The sequence below is a fragment of the Lepisma saccharinum genome, chromosome 6, assembly GCF_977018435.1.
Source record: "Lepisma saccharinum chromosome 6, izLepSacc3.1, whole genome shotgun sequence".
NCBI lineage: Eukaryota > Metazoa > Arthropoda > Insecta > Zygentoma > Lepismatidae > Lepisma > Lepisma saccharinum.
In genome coordinates, this window is record NC_139234.1 from 17487791 (window position 1) to 17513262 (window position 25472).

Genomic DNA, 25472 nt, shown 5'->3' on the forward strand with positions numbered 1-25472 from the left:
GCGTGATGCTGATCACATCACCCTCACTCACGACCGGATCAAGAAAGTGTGGGGCGTTACCCCCACACCCCCTATACGCCTTCATGGCGTGGTGCTATGCACAGGGGAACACTTTACCTTTTTTTACCCATTGCACTTTTATCCCGCTCACCTACCATCATCCACAACGCCAAGAGGATCCATTATTAACGTAACTACAGCAGTGTCCAAACACTTTTTACACTCACTGTATATTAAATAAGAGCAAAATTTTTATGTCCCCTTTTTGCTTCTTTTTTGAATCAATCAATCAAATTTCATCGTAGGTAGTTGCTCGCCATCTTGAACTTAGCCGATGTATGTGTTGATCTCGGGTAGCATATGATTGTTTTTGTTGGTCATAGGTAACAGCTGCTACCTCCCAACACTTGTGGTTTTACTAAACCCTATATCAATGTCGAAATATGTTGGAGGCGTCTTGTATTCAGTAATGTTTTGATAATTTCCGTGTTGATCTTACGTGACGTTAAGTTAAATAGATAAATCATTTATGTACCCTGTTGCATGGTTTAATATTTATAGACTAGTTTCCAGAATATGAGTAGTTAGAAAAGTATTTTGCAGAAGTATAGTCGATTCAAGTTCGAATACAGATGTCCAGAACTAAGTTAAGGAGTGTCACAGAAATTTGTGCAGACTGTGGATCTTTAGGTATGTAAAAGTAGATTTCTCGTTTTGGCATGAGGAAATGTACACTTATGTAAAGGTTCTTTCGTGTATAATGTAACTAATTTGTAATAGTAATTTTCTCAGATGCATATTAATTTTCAACTTGCAAATCAAGTACAATAGTTTGTACTGTGTTTTTACCTGCTGAAAGTTATTGGCTCGATGTCTGTTTATAGGACAGAACTAGGAACACCAATAAGACGTTGAATTTCCTTAGTAGGGCACATTGGAGTAAACCAAGTAGAGTCAGACATGCGGACATGAAATGTAGAAATCTGTTGGAGAGGTCATTTGTATTCTTAGGCATAATTAGCAACTCTGTTCATATAACTTCTTACAACTATTAGCATTCTAAATTTCATTATTTTCTTTTGTGCTTTCAATTATTTTATTATTTTTTATTGCTACTGTTGTTTCAATTATTGTTCCAGTTGATTTCACACATGTACATGTACTAAAGATGAAAGTGACAAACATTGGGTATCTATGTCTATTAGTTTATACATGTAATCCTTTTTTCTTCTTATTTTTATTCAATTTATATATTTTTATAGGTATAATTTAACAATACAGGGAATTTCTCCAATTTGTTTGAAATTTCGGATACTTACTAATTTGGGTCTCCTAATCACGAATCTGCACTTAAAATTTGGCGCTCACATATAGAAATTCCTGAATTATGGCTAGCCCCACGGACCATTGGCGCTAGCCCCACGAACCATTGGCACGTGGTTAGGTTAGGAAACAATTAAATTTTAGGGTCGTAGTAATATCAGGAATATATATATTTCGTTCTTTAAGTATTCGAAACTGAAAATCTTGCGATAAATAATGAGCAATTGTGCATTGTCGCTTGCGATGACTGACCCTCTTATTTTGCAAGTTTGACACGTGAGCGCCAAATTTTAACTTCAGATTTGTGATTAGGAGCCCTAATTTAGTGAGTATACCGAATTTCAAACAAAATGGAGAAATTCCCGGTATTGTAAAATCGCTCCAAAATTCATTTTGATGCCCTTACATCCTTGAACAAGAACTAAGCACGGCTTTATCTTGTTTTATGAGGTGGCTCAAGTAACCTTTGTTTGTGTTATTGCATTGTGAATATGAATTTTTATTAATATTAATGTATGTTAAAACCAGGGCCAGATTTAAATAGCCAGTGTCTCCAGAGTAATGTAAAATTGGCACCCCTTCCCATGTTATGTTCTGTGCCTGTTGAGGATATTTTTGAGTCAAGGTCTGATTGTTTAATTCCAAACACACATCATGTGTGCAGGGATTCCAATGTGATTTAGTAGATCACACACTACCCTGAAAACAGAGGCAGAATCAGCCTCTGAAACATTGGTAATTTTAAAAATAATACAGTGGTTAAAAGTCCAAAACTAAGAATAAGAAAGAGTGTGTCATATTGTTACACATTGTATCATGTAGACCTATATAGTAAATTTGGTAACAGTGTCAACTTTTCCCTAAGGACTCACATTTAGCTGTAAATAAAAATTTTCAGGTGTCAAGTTATGTTGACAGCACTCACTGTCAGATGGTTTGCTTTTGCAAAGGAAAATAAAAGTAAGAATGCTAAAAAAATGTACCCTAGGGGCACTCACATGTCCTTGGTTTCTGATGTTTCGTGTTTAATTTGTTGCTGTGTATGTTACAGGAAAGTGTGAACTTAAATATGGTAAGGTGCTCTTGCACCTGCTAGGCTTGGCTTACATATAAAAAAAAACAAAGTTTTAAGTGCTTGTAACAACCGTAAATTACAAGAGGAATAATTTTACAATACAAGCAATATGTACATACAAGACAAAATCTGATTTAGATTTTTATGGAAAACCATGAGAATAGTGCTTCTTTGTGTTTAAATTGATTTTTTGTGTTTAGAAAATGTTTTAAATATTTTTATATTGCCGATTAAAAGGGTTCAAAACCTTTTTTCCTTGTTGAAGTACTTGTGGCATTCAAAATTCCTAATCTTTGTTAAAATATCCCCATAACTTATAAACTATACATGTATAAGCACATTTTTGGATCTGGCGCCTCCTAAAAAAATGCTTGGTACGGGTCTGCCGTAAAGCGTGCGTTGTGTCTCATCATTGTATTGTATGTTTCTGATGGTCCTTTCATCAATTTCATGTTATTACCACCCATCTTCATTGTCACAATTAGTCAAAAGAGGCAGAAGAGCAATGTAAAATAACCGGTTGAATCAAATAACAAATTATTATTTGCAGTATGGTACCAAAGTCAGCTACCATTAAAACTGAGAGATTTTAAATGTCTTCTAATAAAAATTCACAAATGTTCCCTGTGTCTTTCAGATCCAGCATGGGCTTCCATCAACAGAGGCATCCTTGTGTGCGATGAGTGCTGCAGCATTCACAGGAGCCTCGGGAGGAACGTCTCCCAAATCAAGTCCCTGAAGAAAGGATCGTGGAATCCTACGCAGCTAGCTGTGAGTTCCTTTATTTTCATTTCTTAGTTTCTTGATTTAATTCACATGTTCAAATCCCAAGCAGGGCATTTTGTAGAGCCAAATGGAATCAATATAAAACAGGATAACAGTACTTTTTGTCTAACAACAGCTGGCTCACTTGTGTAACATATTAAGTGGGTTGTACACTTCTGTTCACAAAAAGTGGCACACACTTTTGAGTTGAAGTCCAGCTTCGTGGCCGGAAGTACAGCCGAAGTAAGTGTTTGGAAAGCAGCAGTGTTGCTTACTATCAATCAATTTAACCATATGCAGGGAATTTTGTGTCCCTCAGACTCAAAGAAAAGGCCTAATGGAAAGATTACAGCGTAAATGTTAATTAACTGGATTTTCCATGTTTACAATCAAAGTAATGTAAATGTGAAATATTCCTGAAATTTATTTTAAAAAGAAACTCGTTTTTTATGTTCGTGACGAAGTAGTTATCACAATTCGTTTGAATTTGACCTGAGCTTGGGTGTTCTTCATCGTCGCGAGAAACCGAAAATGGAAGAAAAGCAATACTAAATAACGAAAAAAAAAAAAACTAAATAAGAATAAGCGAGACAGAAATAGTGCTGTTGCAATTCCTGAAAATGAATGCATTTGAAAAATAATACAAATCCTATAGGAAGAAGAGTTTATGTCACAGCCAGTGGGGCACATGACAGGAGGTACCCCCCCCCCTACATCAGTCATCCAGGCTATTAAAAATATGTCAATGGTTGTCCTCTCATTAACTTTAAAAGTAAATGGAATTTTTGTAAAATAAAAATTGTCAGTCTTTACTTGTTTTACATGTGCTCATTGGTTTCGTAATGGAGCACAAAAGTAGAATTGTGACTCTCGTAAAATTCTAACCGAATGAATGTCTCCGTAGATTCCAGAATAATGACTCTTCATTTTGAAATAAATAGTTTAACATTAAAAAAAATTATGTGCCGTTGGTTAATGAGATTCGTCGTCACATAGCAGAATCTGCTATATTGATGGAACTAGAGAATGGTTATCATTTAGGATTACAAACACTAACCTTCCACAAAAGCACGATTTCCCAAAGTCTTCATTAATTTTCATGCACAAGCTTTACTTGTATTTTGTCAGCAATGTGTACAGAATATGAACCCTATCTGATGAAGCGTATTGCTTTCAAATTAATGTAATTAGTGAGAAGTGACATCAAAATTTCGAGCTGGACAGGAAAAGATGCAATCTTAATGATAAATTACTCGAATAGCTTTGTTTCTGCACCGTGTCTTGTGGCCATGTCGGTTAAAGGCCAGCTTTGTTAACTGAAATCCTAGGTTCGAGTTCCCTTGTCTCGAAAATATTTTTTCTTACCAAATGGGTGGTACATAATGTATTTTATTCTCGTCACACAAATTGCAGCCTGAAACTTGGTTATTGTTTGCGTACCAATAAGAAAATATGTATAGAAACTTACTTGTTCAGAGAACGTGACTGTTACTCGAGACTGCTTGAAATTAAGATTTTTTAGTTGCTGCTAAGCCTCGATATTTAAAACTAGTGCTAAAATTGAAAATTGTTGTGTGATAAAACACACCGTTAATATTCTCGAGAAGAAAACCACTGAAATTAAATGAGTAAGTTGTGAGGAACATCAGCGGATGTATTTTAAGATGTTCTGTCATTCACGTGTCACTCTCCTCATTTTATACATAGATAGATATTTACAAGTGACCCACTCAATGAATGCTCGCACCTTAAGAGTAATTTTCAGATGGGAAAGAAAGACAGCCTGGTCCAAATTGTAAAGTCAAGATGTGCGCAGATTGTAGATGTTATTATCAGCAACAAACAGAATTAATCAGTAACTACAATTCTTTACCTAAACATCACTCATATGGCACTTACAATAGAGCTGTAAAATATGTATTTTGGATGATTAGCTGGTTGAGTTATTTCATAGTGCACGAGTAAGTGTTTAGATCAACCCTCTCATCTAAATCTGTAATTTTGTAAACGTCAAGGAATATAATTTGATCCGGTTGCAGGAGTTATTACTAAGAATTAAAAAAAAACTACTTTTAACAAAAATTATCGACCAAAATTGCTTTCTTGTAGTGTTTGTTTAGAAAGAAAGCACTATTTTCGGCGACTATGTAATTCATAAACATAATGGAAAGTTTGCCTGTCTCTTTTTTATCTAGAAATGTGGATTGTTTGATTTTTATGTTGTTGGAAAATGATTAATTTAATTTATTTTTGTTTGGAGAGTTAATTTTATAGTTCTCCAGCTTAATCGTGAGCTAAGTTAGAAATTGACAAATTTCGTGACACAAGAGAGAGACTTGCGTATGTTGTGTTGTAAATTAGTCCCCTTGTAATAGAGTGGCTCTGGGTTCGATAGCAGGTGGCAGGCACAAAGTGGTTCAATTCTCACTTGCAACTGTTAGGCTCTGTCCGAATGGTACGAAGTACGTACTTGAAGCATGGTTTTTGGCGGAAGTGACATGACCTAGTACAGTTCGAAAGTGCCAAGAACAGGTGTACACAAGTGCATATCTTGCAGTGCAGATGGAAGCTGACTTGGTCATGTGATTTCCACACTCGTTGTTCATTTGTTTAAAATCGCGGAGATAGAAAGCCAGCAACACAGGTTAAATATACGTTATGGGTCAGCAAGTTGTTGCTTAAAGAACATTTGAAAATGCAACGTGACTTCTATCTTGAAAAACAAGTGTTTAAAACGTTGGGAAAACAATGAGTACTCGTTTTATCTACTGATCGTATTTGGCGCTGCAGTCGAACACAGTCGAAGTGCAATTCGAAAGACTTTCATTTCCAGTCCACGACTTCAAGACCATACTCGTAGGATGCTCGCTTCAAGTACGGTCTTGCACCTTTGGGACACGGCCTGAGTCCCATCCCGACTATAATTAAAGTGTGAGTGTGACGTATCCACAGACTTTCGACACGTTTTGAAAAAAACACTTTGCCACGTGACCTTGTAAAAATCAAGAGATATTTGAAATAAATGTATAATATTTCCTTCTCTATGTAACCTCTAAAAGCACAGAAATATAGGTTTCCCGTTAGCACCATATGTTTTTACATCTGAATGTTTGCTATTGAATTGAACATTTGCAGTTTTCGAAATTACAAATTATACATCGATGGCCAAAATAAACCGAAATATTAAAATCTACTTTCGAATCTTGCTACACTTCACTGTTTACAGCGTAAATAGAGAGAAGAAAAAAATTCTGATCCTTACAAGGTTCGAACTCGCGTCCCTTGAAGTTTGTTAATTTATACCAAAGCAAAATGAATTGTTTCTGATTCTTGGTCACAGAGAAGAAACAGCTGGATTGACAGGTTCACGTGACTACATCACTGGTGCTTACCTTACTCGAACATGGCGAATACTTGACCTTGCAAGTCTAAAGCAGCTCCTGCGAAAGCCAACAGACAAGGGGACGCTTTTATTCAGATAGTTCGTAACAAGGAAACAAACATTCCATGGAATGTAACGTCGACTTTACTTAAAACGAATTCATACGATAAGTTACCCCAGATGTTACCTGCGTAGTTGTATAATGTGAATGGAAACGTCATATTTGTCCCTTTCATCTCTATACTGCAATGGTTGTATTGCTATTAATATTAGATTGCAGTCCAGATTCAGTTGTTTTGCTCAAGTAGCACCTCGAAAACAGATGTATAATATAAGAAGAATAATTCAACCAGCTAATTATCCAAAATACATACAGGGTGAACATAAAGTCCCAGCCCATTTTGCAGAAATAATGTATTCATGAATGTGATATTACAACATTAGTATACAGCATATCAGTGCTGTTCAACGTGATGTCCATCAATTTCAAAACACGTTTCCCAACGGGTCAGTGTTGCTCGAAACACTGTGTCCAACATCGCCCCGGTGATGAGTTCGCATGCGTGCCTTATGCGTTGTTTGAGGACTGCCACATTTGCAACCTTACTCTTGTAGACCTGTTCCTTGATAAAACCCCATGCAAAAAAATCCAATGGTGTAAGGTCGGGGGACCGCGATGGCTAAACACGTGTGGATCCTCTTCCTATCCATCTGTCTGGAAACATGTTGTTGAGGTATTCCCGCACAGTCAAGGCGAAGTGCGGTGGTGCGCCGTCTTGTTGGAAGATCACGGAATCAAGAATCCTATCATCCTGTAGCTGTGGCTGGAGGAACAGTTGCAACATTTCGAGATAGGTGTCTGCTGTGATGGTGTTTTCTGCAAACATGAATGGCCCACAGTGTTTTTTTTTTCGTGAAACCAAGCCATACGTTCACCTTGGGTGTATTCCGTTCCCATTCGATAGTAGCATTCGGGTGTTCAGAAGCCCAGATACGACAGTTATGACGGTTCACAGTTCCACAGGTGTGGAATGTCGCCTCATCACTGAAAAGGATGTTCTCCATTAATCCATCCTGTGCTGCAGCCGTGCAGAGTTCGTATCACACTTCTTTCCATACAGCGTAATCATCCGGTTCCAGTTTGTGGACAACCTGGACATGGTACGCTTTCTTTTTTAAGGTGTAGTGCAACACTTTCCACACCGATGATTGAGGTATCACCAGTTCTCGACTGAGGCGACGAGTTGATGCAGTGGGACTACGCTCAATGGCTTCACGGATACGTGCTACTGTATCACCCGACATCGATGGTCGACCTGTACGTTGCTCATCGAGTACAGATCCGGTGCGCATAAATTTGTTCACCAGTTTTCTGATATTACCTCGTGTTGGAGCCTCTCGTCCACATTTTCTACGAAACGTCTCCCTGACCTCCTCGAATGTCTGACCACGCAAACGTGCCGTTACAATCACAATTCGTTCTTCTGTTGTTAGCATCTCCTCGGAGTATCATTCACGTGAAATATAAAAACCATGCATTAATTATTTCTGCAAAATGGGCTGGGACTTTATGTTCACCCTGTATTTTACAGCTCTATTGTAAGTGCCAAGTGATGTTTAGGTAAAGAATTGTAGTTACTGATTAATTCTGTTTGTTGCTGATAATAACATCTACAATCTGCGCACATCTTGACTTTACAATTTAGACCAGGCTGTCTTTCTTTCCCATCTGAAAATTACTCTTAAGGTGCGAGCATTCATTGAGTGGGTCACTTGTAAATATCTATCTATGTATAAAATGAGGAGAGTGACACGTGAATGACAGAACATCTTAAAATACATCCGCTGATGTTCCTCACAACTTACTCATTTAATTTCAGTGGTTTTCTTCTCGAGAATATTAACGGTGTGTTTTATCACACAACAATTTTCAATTTTAGCACTAGTTTTAAATATCGAGGCTTAGCAGCAACTAAAAAATCTTAATTTCAAGCAGTCTCGAGTAACAGTCACGTTCTCTGAACAAGTAAGTTTCTATACATATTTTCTTATTGGTACGCAAACAATAACCAAGTTTCAGGCTGCAATTTGTGTGATGAGAATAAAATACATTATGTACCACCCATTTGGTAAGAAAAAATATTTTCGAGACAAGGGAACTCGAACCTAGGATTTCAGCTTACAAAGCTGGCCTTTAACCGACATGGCCACAAGCCACGGTGCAGAAACAAAGCTATTCCAGTAATTTATCATTAAGATTGCATCTTTTCCTGTCCAGCTCGAAATTTTGATGTCGCTTCTCACTAATTACATTAATTTGAAAGCAATACGCTTCATCAGGTAGGGTTCATATGCTGTACACATTGCTGACAAAATACAAGTAAAGCTTGTGCATGAAAATTAATGAAGACTTTGGGAAATCGTGCTTTTGTGGAAGGTTAGTGTTTGTAATCCTAAATGATAACCATTCTCTAGTTCCGTCAATATAGCAGATTCTGCTATGTGACGACGAATCTCATTAAATCATCTCATAAATTAAACTATTTATTTCAAAATGAAGAGTCATTATTCTGGAATCTACGGAGACATTCATTCATTCGGTCAGAATTTTACGAGAGTCACAATTCTACTTTTGTGCTCCATTACGAAACCAATGAGCACATGTAAAACAAGTAAAGACTGACAATTTTTATTTTACAAAAATTCCATTTACTTTTAAAGTTAATGAGAGGACAACCATTGACTTATTTTTAATAGCCTGGATGACTGATGTAGGGGGGGGGGGGGGTACCTCCTGTCATGTGCCCCACTGGCTGTGACATAAACTCTTCTTCCTATAGGATTTGTATTATTTTTCAAATGCATTCATTTTCAGGAATTGCAACAGCACTATTTCTGTCTCGCTTATTCTTATTTAGTTTTTTTTTTCGTTATTTAGTATTGCTTTTCTTCCATTTTCGGCTTCTCGCGACGATGAAGAACACCCAAGCTCAGGTCAAATTCAAACGAATTGTGATAACTACTTCGTCACGAACATAAAAAACGAGTTTCTTTTTAAAATAAATTTCAGGAATATTTCACATTTACATTACTTTGATTGTAAACATGGAAAATCCAGTTAATTAACATTTACGCTGTAATCTTTCCATTAGGCCTTTTCTTTGAGTCTGAGGGACACAAAATTCCCTGCATATGGTTAAATTGATTGATAGTAAGCAACACTGCTGCTTTCCAAACACTTACTTCGGCTGTACTTCCGGCCACGAAGCTGGACTTCAACTCAAACGAGTGGGCCACTTTTTGTGAACAGAAGTGTACAAAATTACAAAAATGAAGTGCGAAATCCCGTGGAGATACCTCAACCTAATATTTACAAAGTATTTTAGGTAAGAAGTACAAACCACTTCTAATGCTTTCAAGCATCTCAGTTTCATATGCAACAATAACAGTCAATACATCCAACCTTGCTTTTCTAATTTGGCAAAATAGTTCCAATTCAATAGAACTGCAACCTAGAGAGCACACATGTCTCTCAAGTATTTCATCAGTACAAAACGTGTCATATCAACTACTACTACTTATAATTAAAGTTAATCTTATTTGTCAACCAAGCTTACAATATTAAATTGGTCAGTCAAGGGGTTAATAGATGATAAGATTTTTGTCATGTGTTTACCCAAAAAGCCAACCATAACATCTAAATTGAATTGAATTCAGGAACACCAATTTTATGCTCCTATGTATTCAACAAGTTGTGTGTTTGTCTCAATACACGTTTATGATCACATGCATTATTTATAATAATAATAATAATAATAATCCTTAGCGCGACAGCCCATGAAGGGCCTTGGCTTACCTACCGACTGCCGGTCTCCCTCCCACACTTTCCTTCGTCACCTCTAAGCGTGGAGATCTGCAACCAGCATTGGAATAGTCGGGGGGTCAGCCCGATGTATCCCCAGCCGTTATAGTAGGTTGTCTCGACCGGATTACGCTCACTCACTCGGAGCTCCCCAATTTCCTCACGATGGTGGGTTGCCCTATACGTAGGCCGAATAAATTCCAACCAGAGCCGGATTCGAACCTACGCCGTCCCGCAGCGAACGATCTCAAGACGAGTGAACGCCTTAACCCGCTCGACTACGGAGGAGGACTACATGCATTATTTACTTCATTCAAGATTGGCATTCAACAATCAATGTATTTTTACGTGCAATTCGAACATTAGAACAATTATTCAACTATGAACTCTTGGACTCTTTATTTAATATTAACTTATAATGCTTATACTCAGCTCTCGGCAAGGTGCTCTGAATATTAATAGTTGCTTCAAATTTACATTAAATTATACAAGGGAGGTTATGGATCATGTAAAGTAGGGAATGCTCTTTTATTTCGACCGTTGAATTATCGTCGTTGATTTGGTTACTTGTGATAACAGCAATGCAGCAGGCACAAATACAGTTCATGACATAAAAGTTCACTAGACCACGGCATTAAATTGCGTATTATAGTACAATACTTGGAAAATTATGTTTGTTGTAAATTTCATGAACTCACACACGTGTGATTAATAAGACATTATATGATCGTTCAGATAATGCAGCACATACTTAAACACAATTAATTCCTCACGGGAATTATCCTTATTTGTCCCATGTAGCACAGCACAGAACAATTTTACAGTAGATATAACCATCAACAAAAAATGCCCCACAGTATGCACATTCAATCTGACGAAGCACGGTGTGTATCGCCTTGACATGGTACTTGTAGTTAAGCCATGTCTGTGCAGAGAGAATCGGACGATAACTCTGTGTGTCTTTATTCGCTTGCCAGGGCAACTGTATACTCGGGGATTTGTATATTGAAATTTAAAGTACATTTAATTAATGAACAAAGCATCGTCTTTTTATCATTATATATATCTCTCAGTCATTGAAAATGCAAATAGTTCGGATTATCACTAATGCCAAGGCAGGGTGTGATTTGATTGTAAATTCGTGGCACAATTGGGCCACGTTAAATTCACTTGTAAATGACACGGATACACATACCTATGTGTTTCATAATTTAGGGCTCTCATGAAGTTCTAGTAGATTGTCAATCGGAAAGATGGAATTCTGAAGCATCTTCCACGTACCGTGGTCCTACCGGTACATGCATATATGACGATCAGGTTTCTGCATACATGACGCCAAATGATCCACTCTTTCTATCTATTCACTTCAGCAGGGACGTATGGTCAAAAGCTTCAAAACCCAGTAATAGACTTCAAAAGCAAGCAAGAAACATGTTTCATGGTCGAAAGCTTAAACTTCGATGCACATGCAAAATGCAGTTGTAAACAGGTACTAATCCTTATTTGTCCCATGTAGCACAACACAGAACAATTTTACAGTAGATATAACTATCGACAAAGAATGCCCCACAGTATGCACTTTCAATGTGACGAAGCACGGTGTGTGTCGACGTGACATGGTACTTGTAGTTAAGCCATGTCTGTGCAGAGAGAATTGGACGAGCACTCTATGCGTCTTTATTCGCTTGCCAGGGCAATGCTGCAAATCAGCAGAGCCACCTGGAAGTTTGAGGATGAATTACGTGAACAAAAGAATAATGCTGGTTGCAAACCTAGTCAGGGGCGGAGGAAGATAACCAAGTTGTGACTATTTCTTTTGCATATTTTATCTAAATACTTAATACTTATTTTAAGGTGCAAGAAATTCGTCACACTGGGAAAGGTGGGGAAGTCTGATTGTGTGAAGTTACTGTGTAATACAGTGTGTCGGGATTGAGACTGTTTGAAAAAGAGCCTGGCATTTTGTGAGTTCCTATAAGTAAAGTAAATATAATGAAACTAATGCAATCTGATGACAAAACCACAGTACAGCTGTACATAAAATCATTAACTACACATGTACTCCTTTTGTTGTATTTAGTTTATCTTGTCAATAATCAGTTTCCTTTCATTTGTTCTCCAACATCTGGGATGCGTCAGAAGCAACAACATCCTTTATTTGCACATGGAGTTAGTTCTTTGGATCATGGATTTTATGTCAACATAAATCCTGTTCTTGACATACCCCAGAAGAAGTCTGTGGGCTTAATGTTCAGGGATTGTGCCAGGAAAAGGGGAGCGGGAATGTGTCCACCAGATCCGACCCAATGACCAGGGAACTTTGTGTTCAGCTAATGCTGAACTTGATGGTGATAATATTGATGACCATCATCCAACTAGAAAATTATTGAAGCGTATGCAGATACAAATTTTCTGCGATAGTCAGCTTCTTGAAAATAAATGGTCCAATGGTATTCATGCTCATTGGTGTTTGCAGCGTCACACTTCTCGTGGACAGAAGCTGTTTCTTCCATCCCTTGACAGTCTTAGGTGATGGAATGCCCTTCCTAGAAACACAACAATAGTTAAGCTGCACTTGCACTACATAATTTGTCTCACAATAACACCACGCAGCATACACTCCCGCTCTTGAGCAGATGCAATTTTGACTCTCAACTGAAGCGCAGTCACCACACAATTAATCCATGTACCATGCATTCAGAAGAAAAACCTCACAGTTCCTGTGACTCATCCAATTCATAATGTGCACTTATTTCTGTTTAGTGATTTATTGCCAGAATTTGCCAATCCCGACACCCTTTATTTATGTAACACCCAAGATTTCTTTAATGTTCACGGAACAGAATTGCTAGCAAGTGCTAAGAATGGATTTGAAGCATTTCTCCTACTTTTACAGATGGTGAGAACATTGAACAGCAATGGGGCAAACAGTATATGGGAACACTCCTTGTTGGACCCTTCAAACACAAAATCTGGAAGGAGAAAACCACAGCCGAAAGATCCTGTTCAGTGAGTATCTTAGCGTTTGTTTAGTGATACAGATAATGATGTTAGAAAGATTAAAAGTTAACAGTTTTGTCACGAAAATGCACTGTATTTTAAATTGTCTGATTGCTTGATAATATGAAAATGCTTATTCATGCAAATACCTTGTTTTAGAACCTTAATATTTACCAGCTATTCAATAAGTGGTATTAATTTAATCTGAAGTCACTCACACATAGATGTAATCCAACAATCCTGCATTTATATTTTGATTGATGTTGTAGATATGGAGGTGATGTGCCAACAATACTTTTTGTTGCATATTGAAATGTAATTCTACCCAAAGATACACACACATTATATGTATGTATATACTTACTTTGTCAAGAATTGAATAAAACATACTTCTTTATAAATTAATTTCTCTTCATTATAAAACTGACATGCTTCCACTGCTTTAATGTACATTTCAATTCCAGGGTGAATTGATGCACCCATGTTTCGTCCCAGATGACAATCCAATCAATAAAAAAGAGTGGTCTTCCCTGTCAAAATGCTCCTTGAACATCTAAAACAATGACTTGATGAACTTCTCTTGGCCTTCCATTAGTGCAGTTTTTCAAGTCCATAAATTATTTGCATAGTATTCATAAATGCCTAGTGTAAAATGTTTATCACAATATTTTTGTTTTTCTTCCTTCCTTGAATTTTTGGAAATTTCACCTTGAAACCTTTGATTGCACTTGAATTCTCTCTGAGTGTTAATGGGGCTCTCCCGTCTTTACTGCTTACAAATTCCAGTGTTCTTTCCCTTCCAGCCCAACAAAGGCAGAATTCGTCCGAGCAAAGCATCAGCTACTCACATTCGTAAACAGACCAGGCAAAGATGACAGCTGCATCCTCGATGGAGACCTGAGCAAGCAGCTACACTCCAGCGTGCGGACATCAAACCTAGAAACAAGTCTACGGCTGCTGTCGTCCGGTGCTGATGCTAACTACTATCATGAGGTAGGTGGTCCATTTACATGATAATTCAGTAAGTACTTCTGTAAATGTTTGTGACCGTGGTTCTTTATTAGCATGCAATGTTAATTAGGCGTTGTTCATTGTCCAGTCTATATACTTTTACCTATGCAAAAATTACGTTTTGAAAGAATACCTCTTTTCTTGTCTTAGGTGAACAAATTTCTTTTCACCAGTGGTGGGCGATTGACACTATGGAACACCTGTCATTTACTACAAATTCAGTGCACTGACTAACTACTGTATAGAACAACTTACAATTCTATACTACTTTTAGTTATATTTGTGTGAATTCTACACTGGGATGGTCTAGAGGATTTTGGGCTAGTTCTAGGAAGGTTGGTTTTTTTGATTTTGTTCTTTTCCAATTTGTCTTTGTGTAATTCTGTTATGTTGTTCCATTGAATTTTGTGTGATTCATTGCATGCGTGTTCAGCTAGTTTTGACCTATTTCTTTCTGTGTATGTTTATGTTCATCTATCATCTTCTCTAGGGGCATCCAAATTCTCCTACGCCAGCGTGTCCACATTCACATGACATGTTTATGTGCCGTTTCTACTGGCTTGTATGAGGCTTTGTGTTTGATAGTATTCTTCTTATTCCCGTTTGTACCAACGTCGATCTACTCGCGAGTAAGAGTAAACTCAGAGTTAACCCACGAATCGGCTGATTATCTGTTGCACCAACGGAAATGCTGGGTAATCTGGGAGTAAAACGACTGTCAACTTTGCCCTTCGAGATCGGCGAGTAAAAGCGGAGTTAACCTACGTGCAGTGTAGTAATAGCTGCCATCTGCAACCGGCAATGTATCACTTCAGAATTTCAAAACAAAATAAAAGTTAAATAGGAAGTAATAGATTCAAACTGTGCATCTCAAAAGCGAGAAATATATATAGTATGTTACTATGTATATACTTTGAAGATGTTTACTGTACATATTCTGCAGTACAATAGTTTTGCAGAATTGCACGTGCAATACAAGCATATACATACACGCAGAAACCCGTAGCAATAAAAAGGAACAATCGTGAATGGTACGTTGAGATAGATGCATATATATAAAAATCTACTACAAATATAACTGTAACACTACTTACTACGATTGCAAGATGCACCAATATATCAAAATTTATTCACGTAAATATGTTTTTCCCCATCTTTATTCCGTACTTGAAATTTTCTCATGCCTGTTGTTTGTCAATGTTAACGATACCAATGTCCAGGTACCATTACTTACATCCTTTCCTTGTTTTCTACAACACCACGTGTAGAACCCCGCCAACAACGCTTCCTCAAAAGAAGTAGCCAATCATGCACTTCCATTTGTATGACGTTTAATCACTTGCTTTGAGGCTAGCTACCCTCCTAGGGTTAATCCAGAGTTTCGTGACTCGCTATGTTCATTGCACCTTACACGTTGGTGCAACAGAAGATGATCGTTACTCGAGGATTACCCTGACTCACGGATCTTTTCACTCTTGACTTAGTACAGCATTGATGCAAACGGGCATTAGTGTTTTCTCACTGTTGAATGTTGTGCTAAGATGCAATTTTGAAACAGTTCTGCGTATCTTTCCTGATAACCAGAAAGATATGGTATGCATACTGCTGCCTCTGAATGTTTGCTTGGCTATGTAAAATGGGATGAGACATCACCATCTTGAACTGATAGTGGTACCAGTGCTTGAAGATCGTAATGATTTCAAATTCTACATTACATATGTGTATAACCTGTTCAGCTAAATCACTCTTGTCAATGTTCATGCAAAATTAATGAAAAATGTGCATTTTTGCATACTTTCTAGGATATTTTGACTGTGAAAGTGTCAAGCATTGTTTAACACTAAATGACCATGCTGAATCTGCAGTATCGTCCCCAAATCCTGGCCTTTCCCAGCATGACATTTGAAAGTATGTAGTACTCACAAATAAAATTTAATGTCTAGGAATCCAAGAATGATAGAGCTAGTAATTTTTCCTCATTTTGTTGGTCACAGATCAGACAAAGGCCATGCTCATAAAAAAAACCTTGTTTCCACTCCTTGTACCACTTCCATTTATGTCCATAAGCATGATAACAATGCAATTACTAATAGCTAGGGCTGTGTAATATTGATTTTTCACTATTAAAGTTGGATATCATTTTAATATCAATATGGAGTTAATACATTGAGAATCAAAGATATTAACAATACTGACAGCATCAATATTCACGATCACAATATCAGTAATATTTTCATGGTCGATATTGTTAATATTGGCATCATTGACATCAAATTATTGAGGCTTGGATATTTTGAAAATATCTCACAACACTAATAAACTTCATGTATGAGTAGGAACATAAATCTCTGGAACATTATCCAACCTATCAACTACATTACATGCTGAGATCTTGCTGTATCCCAGCAAGAATTGGGCAAATACATGGCTGGGATATCACAAATCCCAACGGACTTTTAAGGGTTAGCAGACTCGACAAGGTACACTGGATGCAGAAAATTATCGGCTGCTATTGCTGATTAAATTTTGACCAGTTCCACTGACATCAAGCTGATACTGGTACATCTGTCCTAGTTCACCCTTAATCAAAATCCAAACATTGCAAATTTGTTTCCATGGATCTTTTATTGAGTTGTAGCTTATATCAGACACGAAAATCTCACAATGCTTTATGGTGTTTCTTTGCAGGAGAAGGGAAATTGCCCTCTGCACGTAGCAGCCAAGGCAGGTCAAGCATCACAGGTGGAGCTGCTGGTTGTGTACGGGGCCGATCCTCTTGCCTTGGACAGGGATGGGAAGACGCCAATTGATTATGCCAGGTGTGTTGTTCTCTCTTAACCATTCATTCACTCTTCTCCTGGTTAATAAATCCACACCCTATTTATCAGTAATAACATATAATGCCTTATATGAATACATAAATATCAACTCTCTTTAGCATAGTGTTCTTATTTATTTTCAGGTCTGCGGGGTATTTAGATTTGGCAGACAGGCTTGTGGAGTGTTCGTATGAGCTAACGGACAGGCTAGCATTTTTCATATGTGGACGGAAGCCTGACCACCAGAATGGACAGCACTTTATAGTACCTGAGATGTCCGACAGCGTGGACATGACAGAACTCGCGAAGGCTGCCAAAAGAAAGTTGCAATCAGTAAGTATTCTAGATTTTATGTTGTTTTTTACGACTCATTTTACTGAAATCCAGAACTTGGTGTCAATTTTTAGAAGCTTGGTAATATAAGATACTCTCATTATTAACAATACTTATTTATTCATAATTAGGAGAAGAGAGACGCGGTAGTAGATAAATAAAAAAGAAACTAGTACTCACAGTTTCACGGATAAAGTGAGTACTAGTTTCTCTGTATTTAATACTTATTTAATTAAAAGTAAATGTTATAAAGACCAACAAAAATAAGATATACAAAAAAATTTGATTTCATTATCATGGAGTTAACTCTGGCTGCATAATGCAAAAATATTTTTAATTATGTGATTTAAAACTTCAGTTCTTCCACTAAAAAAGTACTGCAAATCTAAAGAACATTGATTTTGTTTTTCCAAGTTTACTTGGTTATGTGAAGATTCATAAAAAATTGTTTTTATCAAAATAATGTGCAAGGTCTTTCAGAAAAAGGACAGAACTTTACAAATAATACCCGAACTGACAATTTGATTTTATATTTGCTATTGATGGCAGCCAGAGTCAAGTTTTGGCAACATTATGCCTCATACCGAATCATACTTTCTACATTGGTCACCATCCACATACTGTGTTCTTAAAGGTTCGCATAACCACTTTTTACAGATGCAAAATAATATATGGTTTTTTAAAGTGTTTATTTTTCCTGCATCCACGTTTCTCAGAACTTTCTGTCATACTCTACACAGAAGTAGAAGTGTAGAGTGACTAGTCATGTAAGGTTGTGCTTGTGGTTATCATGGCTTGAGAAAGTTCTGCAAAACGTGGACTCAGGAAAAATTATGTAAAAAGCACCTAAAATGTCCATATGATCATATATTATTTTACACATCCACATGCTGTCTGTCAGATTTGTGATGATGCGTAAATGAATGAATGTGTGAAATTTTGATTCAAACTCGGCCAAAAATTTATCGAAGTAATTCAAGTGCTGAAGCAAGCATACAGGCACAATGTAGTCATTGCAGTGGGTTGGAAAAAGGTTCTGCTTGACCAAAATATGTGTGCATAACTTGGCCAACCATCAAGTGACGTTGATGTTTTATTATTATTATTATTATTATTATTGGATAGCATAATTCAAAAATAACAATTTGTGTGTTTCCTGTTGGTTATTGTCACCTAAAAAAACTTGGACACACCTTTGGTATTACTTCCTTACATAACTGCAAAAGTAGGAATGAATAAGATTTTCTTTACTTTCCCTTTTACTTTTCAGTTGCCAAACTATTTGTTCGAGGACCTTGCCATGGATGTTTACGATGAAGTAGACAGAAGGGAGATTGAATCAAGTAGGCATTTTATTGTTATTGCACAGTTTAATATTTATCTGCATAAAAATAGTTGATTCATGGTGTAGCACACAAAAGGCAATGTGAACATCAAGTGGATTAAGTGTCATGTTGTGCACCTCTTCTTTTAATTAATTCTGAAGGTATCTGTATTCATTATCATAGGGTTTTGGTATCAGCCAAGTGTAAACTCTGCAGTGGTGTAATTCTGTCTCTATCCCAGATGTTGAAAGAAGAGAAGAGCAATGCTGAAACATGAAACTTTCCTTGTACAACAAAGAAAGTTAATATTCCACTACACATGCCATCAACATTGTAACAGCAACTAAGAAAAACAAGCAAGATTCATTACAGTCACCTCGTTTCAAACATTAATTAAGGAGTTGAATAATCTATTCAGGGTCTTCAAGGTACACTTGCAATTTTATATTGGGTCAGTAGAATATCTTTGTTGTTATCTGAATTTTATATCATGGCAAAAACTTAATATCAGTCTGTTCCCAGTGTATGAAAGGCAATACTTATGTACATGGCAAAGCAATTGGAAATGGATGAATGGCTCAATGATAATTATTCATTTTGCTTAATTTCTTCAATATTTATTTAGTTTGTGCAAAAGTTTTACATTACATTTTGTGGACTTTGTGAAATATTCAGTTTGCAGAAAAATATTCTCTGGATTAATTGATTAAATTTGTACTGATACTGATATTTCAGTATCAATATAAGTTCAGCAGAATTTAAAATTTTGTTCATAACTTTCAGTATGCTCGTCAATGCAGACACAGAGTGCCCTGGGCACTGACCGCTATCCAGTGCCCTTCTTGCCTGTGAGCCCAGAGTTAACGTCCACACGCAACCAGGGCCGTCAGAAGCTGGCAAGGTTCAACCGGAGGGAGTTCACCACACTCATCATCGATATTTTATCTGATGCAAAGAGGAGGCAGTCAGGTTCTGGGGTAGCTGTTATTCCTAGTATGGAGCAAGGTATGGAATTCTGTTAATTTCTTTAACTTTACATGCCCAGAATGCTAAACGATCTCACTGGGGGAAGATACGAGGGCCACTATTTATATTTTGAGCCTTGGCAACACTGATTGAAGTTAGATGCGATTTGACGTTTGCACGGAATCGTATGGCATTATTGACCATAACGTACTTCAAATGTTTTGTCAATAGCTTGATTTGTGTTGTTTATGTTGCCTTGGAGATTGCGCGACAACAATAAAATGGAATTAACTCGTGAACATTTTCGTGTGATGATTTTTTACGATTTTCGACGTGGATTATCAAGACAAGAGTGCATCGATCAACTTACTTCCACATTTGGCGATGAACTCCCATCCTTTGCCACTGTGAAACACTGGTATAACGAATTTAATCGTGGCCGCCATTCGCTCACCAACAAGATTCGCGAAGGTCGTCCAAAATCAGTTGTTGTTCAAGAAAACATTGATGCTGTGCAAAACCTAATACTGCAAGATCGTCATGTGACATACTGTGAGATTGAGGCAACCATAGGCATTAGTTCCACCAGCATATATAACATATTACATGATCATTTAGCTGTGAGAAAGGTATGTTCTCGTTGGATCCCACACAATTTGACAAAAACTCAAAAAGACGCTCGCGTCAGTTGGTGCAAACAAATGCTCAATAAATACAATTGTGGTGCTTCAAAAGACATATATATAAGATTGTAAGAGGTGACGAATCATGGATATATGCATATGAGCCGGAACGTAAACAGCAGTCGACTGTATGGGTGTTTCAAGATGAACCCAATCCAACAAAAGTTGTTCGCGCTCGAAGCACATCGAAACAAATGGTCGCCTGATTTTTCAGGAAAACTGGTCATGTGGCAACTGTGCCTTTAGAGGAACGTAGAACGGTCAACTCTGAATGGTACACAACAATTTGTTTGCCAGAGATCTTCGGTCAAATACGGAAAACAAACAAACGCCGTCGGATCATTCTTCATCAAGACAATGCCAGCTGTCACACATCTCGTCTAACAACTGACTTTATGAACAGTCAAAAAATCGAATTGATGGGTCATCCACCATACAGTCCTGATTTGGCACCCAATGACTTCTTCTTGTTCCCGAATGTCAAGTATAAATTGCGTGGACAACGATTTTCGTCTGCGGAAGATGCCGTTGATGCGTTCAAAAACCATATTATGGAGGTGTCTCAAGAAGAATGGAAAAACTGCTTTGACAAATGGTTCGAACGAATGCAAAAGTGTATTGACCATAAAGGAGAATACTTCGAAAAACAATAAAGCATTTTCAATGCCAAATTCCTGTTTTTTCATTGTTAGGCTCAAAATATAAATAGTGACCCTTGTACTTCATATCCAGCAAAAAAAAAAAAAAAAACATGAAGGGTTGATCAATAATGGAAAAAAATATGTTTTTTTTGTTTTGTATTGACTAGTTTTTTTTTTTTGCTGCATTTTTGGAGATTTTTCAAACAATGTTCCTGCATGGAGTGGCTCTGCGGTTCACCCAGCCTCTACTAAATGAGTAACTGGGATAACCCTAGAGGTAAAGGTGGCTGAAACGTGATGCTGATCACATCACCTCCATATCCCTTAATGGCATGTTTCAACTGTTCCCAAGTTCGAGTCCAGTGCCTGGTCTAGTTAAAGATAGGACACTTCTCCAATAACTGTCATTGTACTGACAATGAACCCCAGTTATGAAAGTATTCCATGAGCATTGGCTTTCTCCGATTGCTGGAAAAATTATATAATTCTCTTTGAGGACCACATTTCCTTCTCTGTTTTGTACATATATTCATTATGTTATGCTACCAAGTCACCTAAATTTACAGTGCATTAAAGTTAATTTTCAAAAAAGTATTAGTTTTGTGTGCAATAAAAAGGCATGCCATGACTGCCTGTGGGGATGTCAGATGCCAGCCATTTATTTATTTTTCATGATATCCCTGTTTCAGCTTTAAAATGCTAATTTTATGATAGTCATAATTATTCAGCCTTGGCTCAGTTCATTAGAGATTATAGTTGGTTAAATTAGTAATTTTGACCCTTTGACTTCTTTCCAGCCCTGAAATTGCGGAAATTGTTAAATCAGAATGTTCTTTAAGGCATGGCAACTTGTTTTCTTTGTTAGCAATTATAATAAATAGATTTTCACTGAGTAATACATGGTCAATATATGAAATCCCATTGTTGTATTTATGTGGCTTTCTAGGCTAGAGCTCCCGACTTCTTATCTTCAAGTAGCTCCCCAGTTATTCTCATGATGCTGTATCAGTATCGAAATTGTTGGGACTTCTGCCAGAGGCTTCATCATTCAACCATACTGACTTTTATGAGAATACATATTTCCTACATACCCTTGTTTTGAAAACAAAATGTTTTGATGTGCAGTTTCTCTGTAATTGTATATCAGATTGGTAGAATATTGGCTCTGAAGCTGAATGGTTAGAGCTTTCACTTTTTGTGAGTCCAGTCTATGGTTAGATCCTCGGTAGGAGCTCCACAATTTTTGTGTTTATCCAGTATTGTGTGAACAATTGAATGATCACTTGCAAGCATTAGTAGCAGACCAGTTTTGAAAGCCGGAAAAGAGTGTCGATGGGTCTCTATGGATTGACCAGTGAAGCCACTCAGTGGACATTGGCCCTATAAGCCTGTTGCACCATGCAATTTAGGATATTGGTTATGAGTATCAGAAAATATTTACATTGGTCTATCCCTCGGTTTAATTGTGGAATTCTAATCAAGTTTCAATGTTCCAAATTTGGCAAATATTCATGCACTGGAAATGAGCTTTTGTCACATTCTAGACACATGGTTTAGGTAAGATTCCTGAATGCACAGCTTCACAGTTGTAGTGATTTGCACAATTATTTCTGCACCTTGGTTCTGTAGATGCACACACGGAGGGGAAGGAAGCACAAGTTGACCACTGCAGCACGATCGATCTCCTGATGGTGAAGGATGGGGGGAAGTCCAAGGCCATGCTGGATGACGAACCCCTCTACGACAGCGTGGCTTCGGATGAGGATTACGTCCTGGTGGGGAAGCAGCTAAATGAAGACCAGGAGAATGGGAGCAGCTCGTTAACAGCCGATGCGGAGATTGCTAAGAAGGAGGAGGTAAGAGTAGAACGTAGCTTGCACTTTAGAGCTTCTAGGCTTATAGTCCAGTGCATAGAGCTCAGAGAGGATGTATCCCTTCAAATCTTCCTGTTTTAAACTTGGATGAGCCCTTGGATCGGTTTCCTCAGGTGGAATTTTTTAAATACAGTAGAACCCCGATTTTACATTTTCCCACATTATGCATTCAATCTTGATGGTCGCAACCTAGCAAAATGTTTTAAATTTTTCCTCAATTTTACATTTTCCCACATTTTAAGTTTTTCAGCTTGGTTCCCTGAAAAACTTAAAATCAAGGTTCCACTGTATTTGCACATAGAGTAGTTCTGGGGGTTGGGATAACATGGTAGTAATGCTGTCAAATTGTAATCAAAGGGTCCCAGGTTCGATCCCTGGCGGTGGTTCCGATCCCACTTTAATGGGTAGGTCCAGTCCCGATTAGCCTTGCTGTGCATAAAGTGGACTTTTACACACTTCCTGAGCTATGGGGATCGTCCAACTTCTAATTAGTTTTTTATTTTATTTTATGTTATTGTCAAGGGTGTACAAATAGACAAGCGATGTACACTTCTTATAAATGTTGACAATCAGTTCTGATTCTGACTGTTTCTTTCTCCTTCAGAATGCTGATTCGTCTGAAGTGCAATCCAAAGCAGAAGCTGCAGACATTAGTAGAAATGCTGAACTGCCATGTACAGAGAAAAGTACATCCAAGGTAAGCAGAATTTGAAATTTTTGTTTTTAGAAGAATTGCAATATCTCCAGTTGTGTTGACTGACTGAACTTTCATAATGAAAAGAAAAAAAACCTAGACTCGTTTCACTGACTATTTAATTGTATCGTTACTAATTAATGAATGTAACAAGACAAGTGTAATTTGTTTTGCCTTCAAAAAATCCGCTGTTCATTTAGACATATTGTAATAAATTGTCACTGTTTATTTATTAAAAAGTAAGAAAGTGGCAGAATTTTCAGCAATTTATAGAAATACCAATTTGGTAAATTTATTGGCATATTTACAATTGAATAGACTTGGAAGAGCTTCTATTGAGCCAAATGATTACTGCTCTCACCTTGTAGGTGCAAGCGGTCTCGGGTTTGATCTTTGGTGAGAGACTAAGATATTGCAGTGTTGACCCGTTTTTGTGCATGATATTGGACCCTGCAGCCAGGTAATGGTAGTGATGAGATTTGATGCACCGATCATTTTTCCCATTAAAAAGCTGCTTGTTGTGCCAGAGGGCTGATTTAAAAAGAGAATGTGTTAATCCACCGTGTACCTAATCTCTACTATAAAATACTTTTGACATGCCTTACTTTTGATTTTTTCTCTGACTTTGAAGTAAAGTTTCAAAAGTTTTGACTAAGATATTTTCTTGTTAAGAGCAGTCTTCATGGTAAAAACACGTACTTACCTTCTGTTGTTATTTTGATTGTAGACAAGTGGATACACTTCAATAGGCGACGATTCGTTATTGCTGGGTGAGGCTCTCAGGAAGCAGCTGAAGGCATCGGAATCAAAAATGGATGACCTGCGGGAGGAGATAAGGGTGCTGAAGCATACGGTAAGATTGTAATGATGGTAAGACATGTTTCTTCTGTTGGGGAAAAGGAAGCTAGTCTGCTATCGTAATGGTAATGACTAGGATGTTGACCATGTGCTTCTAGGAACTTCCAAGAACTTTTCTACTTACAGTTAGAATTTTCCACTTTCTTCCATTTCAAGGGCTCCCACTAGTGTGAACTTGTCTGTATTTCAAAACAGAAATTTAGCTTTTGGTGTAGATGAGGCATATTTGAACATCACCTGACATTATAAGAGAAATACATATACACTAAAAGCAATTTGAGTACATTTTAAAATAGCATGTACGAATGATTTCACATGATATAACATTGTACATGGAATATATACTGTAAATCTATTGTAACAGCAAGTCTTATTTTTACAACAGGAACTACTGTATGTATATCTTTACAATACTATACAACAGACACAATTGACAGTGCCAGATTATAGTTTATTGTGTTATATTCACCTGTAATTTTTACTGTCGGTACATGTTTTACACAATATATTCCAGATTTTCTAAAATTGCATTAATCAAAACAGACATGGTCCTATCGGATTCAGATAAATTTAATTTTTAGTAAGTGTGTGTATAGAGGAAAATCACATCCACTTAAGACTGTTAATATGGATTTAAAAAATTTTTAGTGCCAGACCTTTTTTTTATCTTTATTATCCTGTTTTTCAGGAAGACGTTTGGAAGGGTGAATTTGTTGTTACATCTGCATTCAGAAGTGATCGGTTGCATGATTTTTTGTATGATAATGCCAAACATATCAGGCAATGTGCAGGTACAATTTTACACATTTACGTCGCGGCACTGCCAAATGGGGGGCTCGTGATTTTCAAATTACAGGGTGG

The 25472-nt window shown here is 37.2% G+C and overlaps 1 protein-coding gene across 2 annotated transcripts in view; it reads left to right on the plus strand.

Annotated features, from left to right (window-relative positions):
* The first annotated feature begins 446 nt into the window (after nucleotides 1–446).
* The window catches only part of Git (ARF GTPase-activating protein GIT1), a 53655-nt gene continuing 28629 nt past the window's right edge, over nucleotides 447–25472 (plus strand). Inside the window, exons 1-11 of one of the 2 annotated variants that reach the window (XM_083123591.1) lie at nucleotides 447–690; nucleotides 3036–3169; nucleotides 13304–13416; nucleotides 14211–14400; nucleotides 17107–17237; nucleotides 17381–17570; nucleotides 18841–18913; nucleotides 19679–19900; nucleotides 22815–23041; nucleotides 23664–23756; nucleotides 24481–24606. In XM_083123591.1, the coding sequence (XP_082979717.1) occupies nucleotides 633–690; nucleotides 3036–3169; nucleotides 13304–13416; nucleotides 14211–14400; nucleotides 17107–17237; nucleotides 17381–17570; nucleotides 18841–18913; nucleotides 19679–19900; nucleotides 22815–23041; nucleotides 23664–23756; nucleotides 24481–24606 (1557 nt within the window). In that variant the 5' untranslated portion in view covers nucleotides 447–632. The remainder of the gene's footprint in view (nucleotides 691–3035; nucleotides 3170–13303; nucleotides 13417–14210; nucleotides 14401–17106; nucleotides 17238–17380; nucleotides 17571–18840; nucleotides 18914–19678; nucleotides 19901–22814; nucleotides 23042–23663; nucleotides 23757–24480; nucleotides 24607–25472) is intronic. The other variant, XM_083123592.1, reaches the window with a different exon arrangement.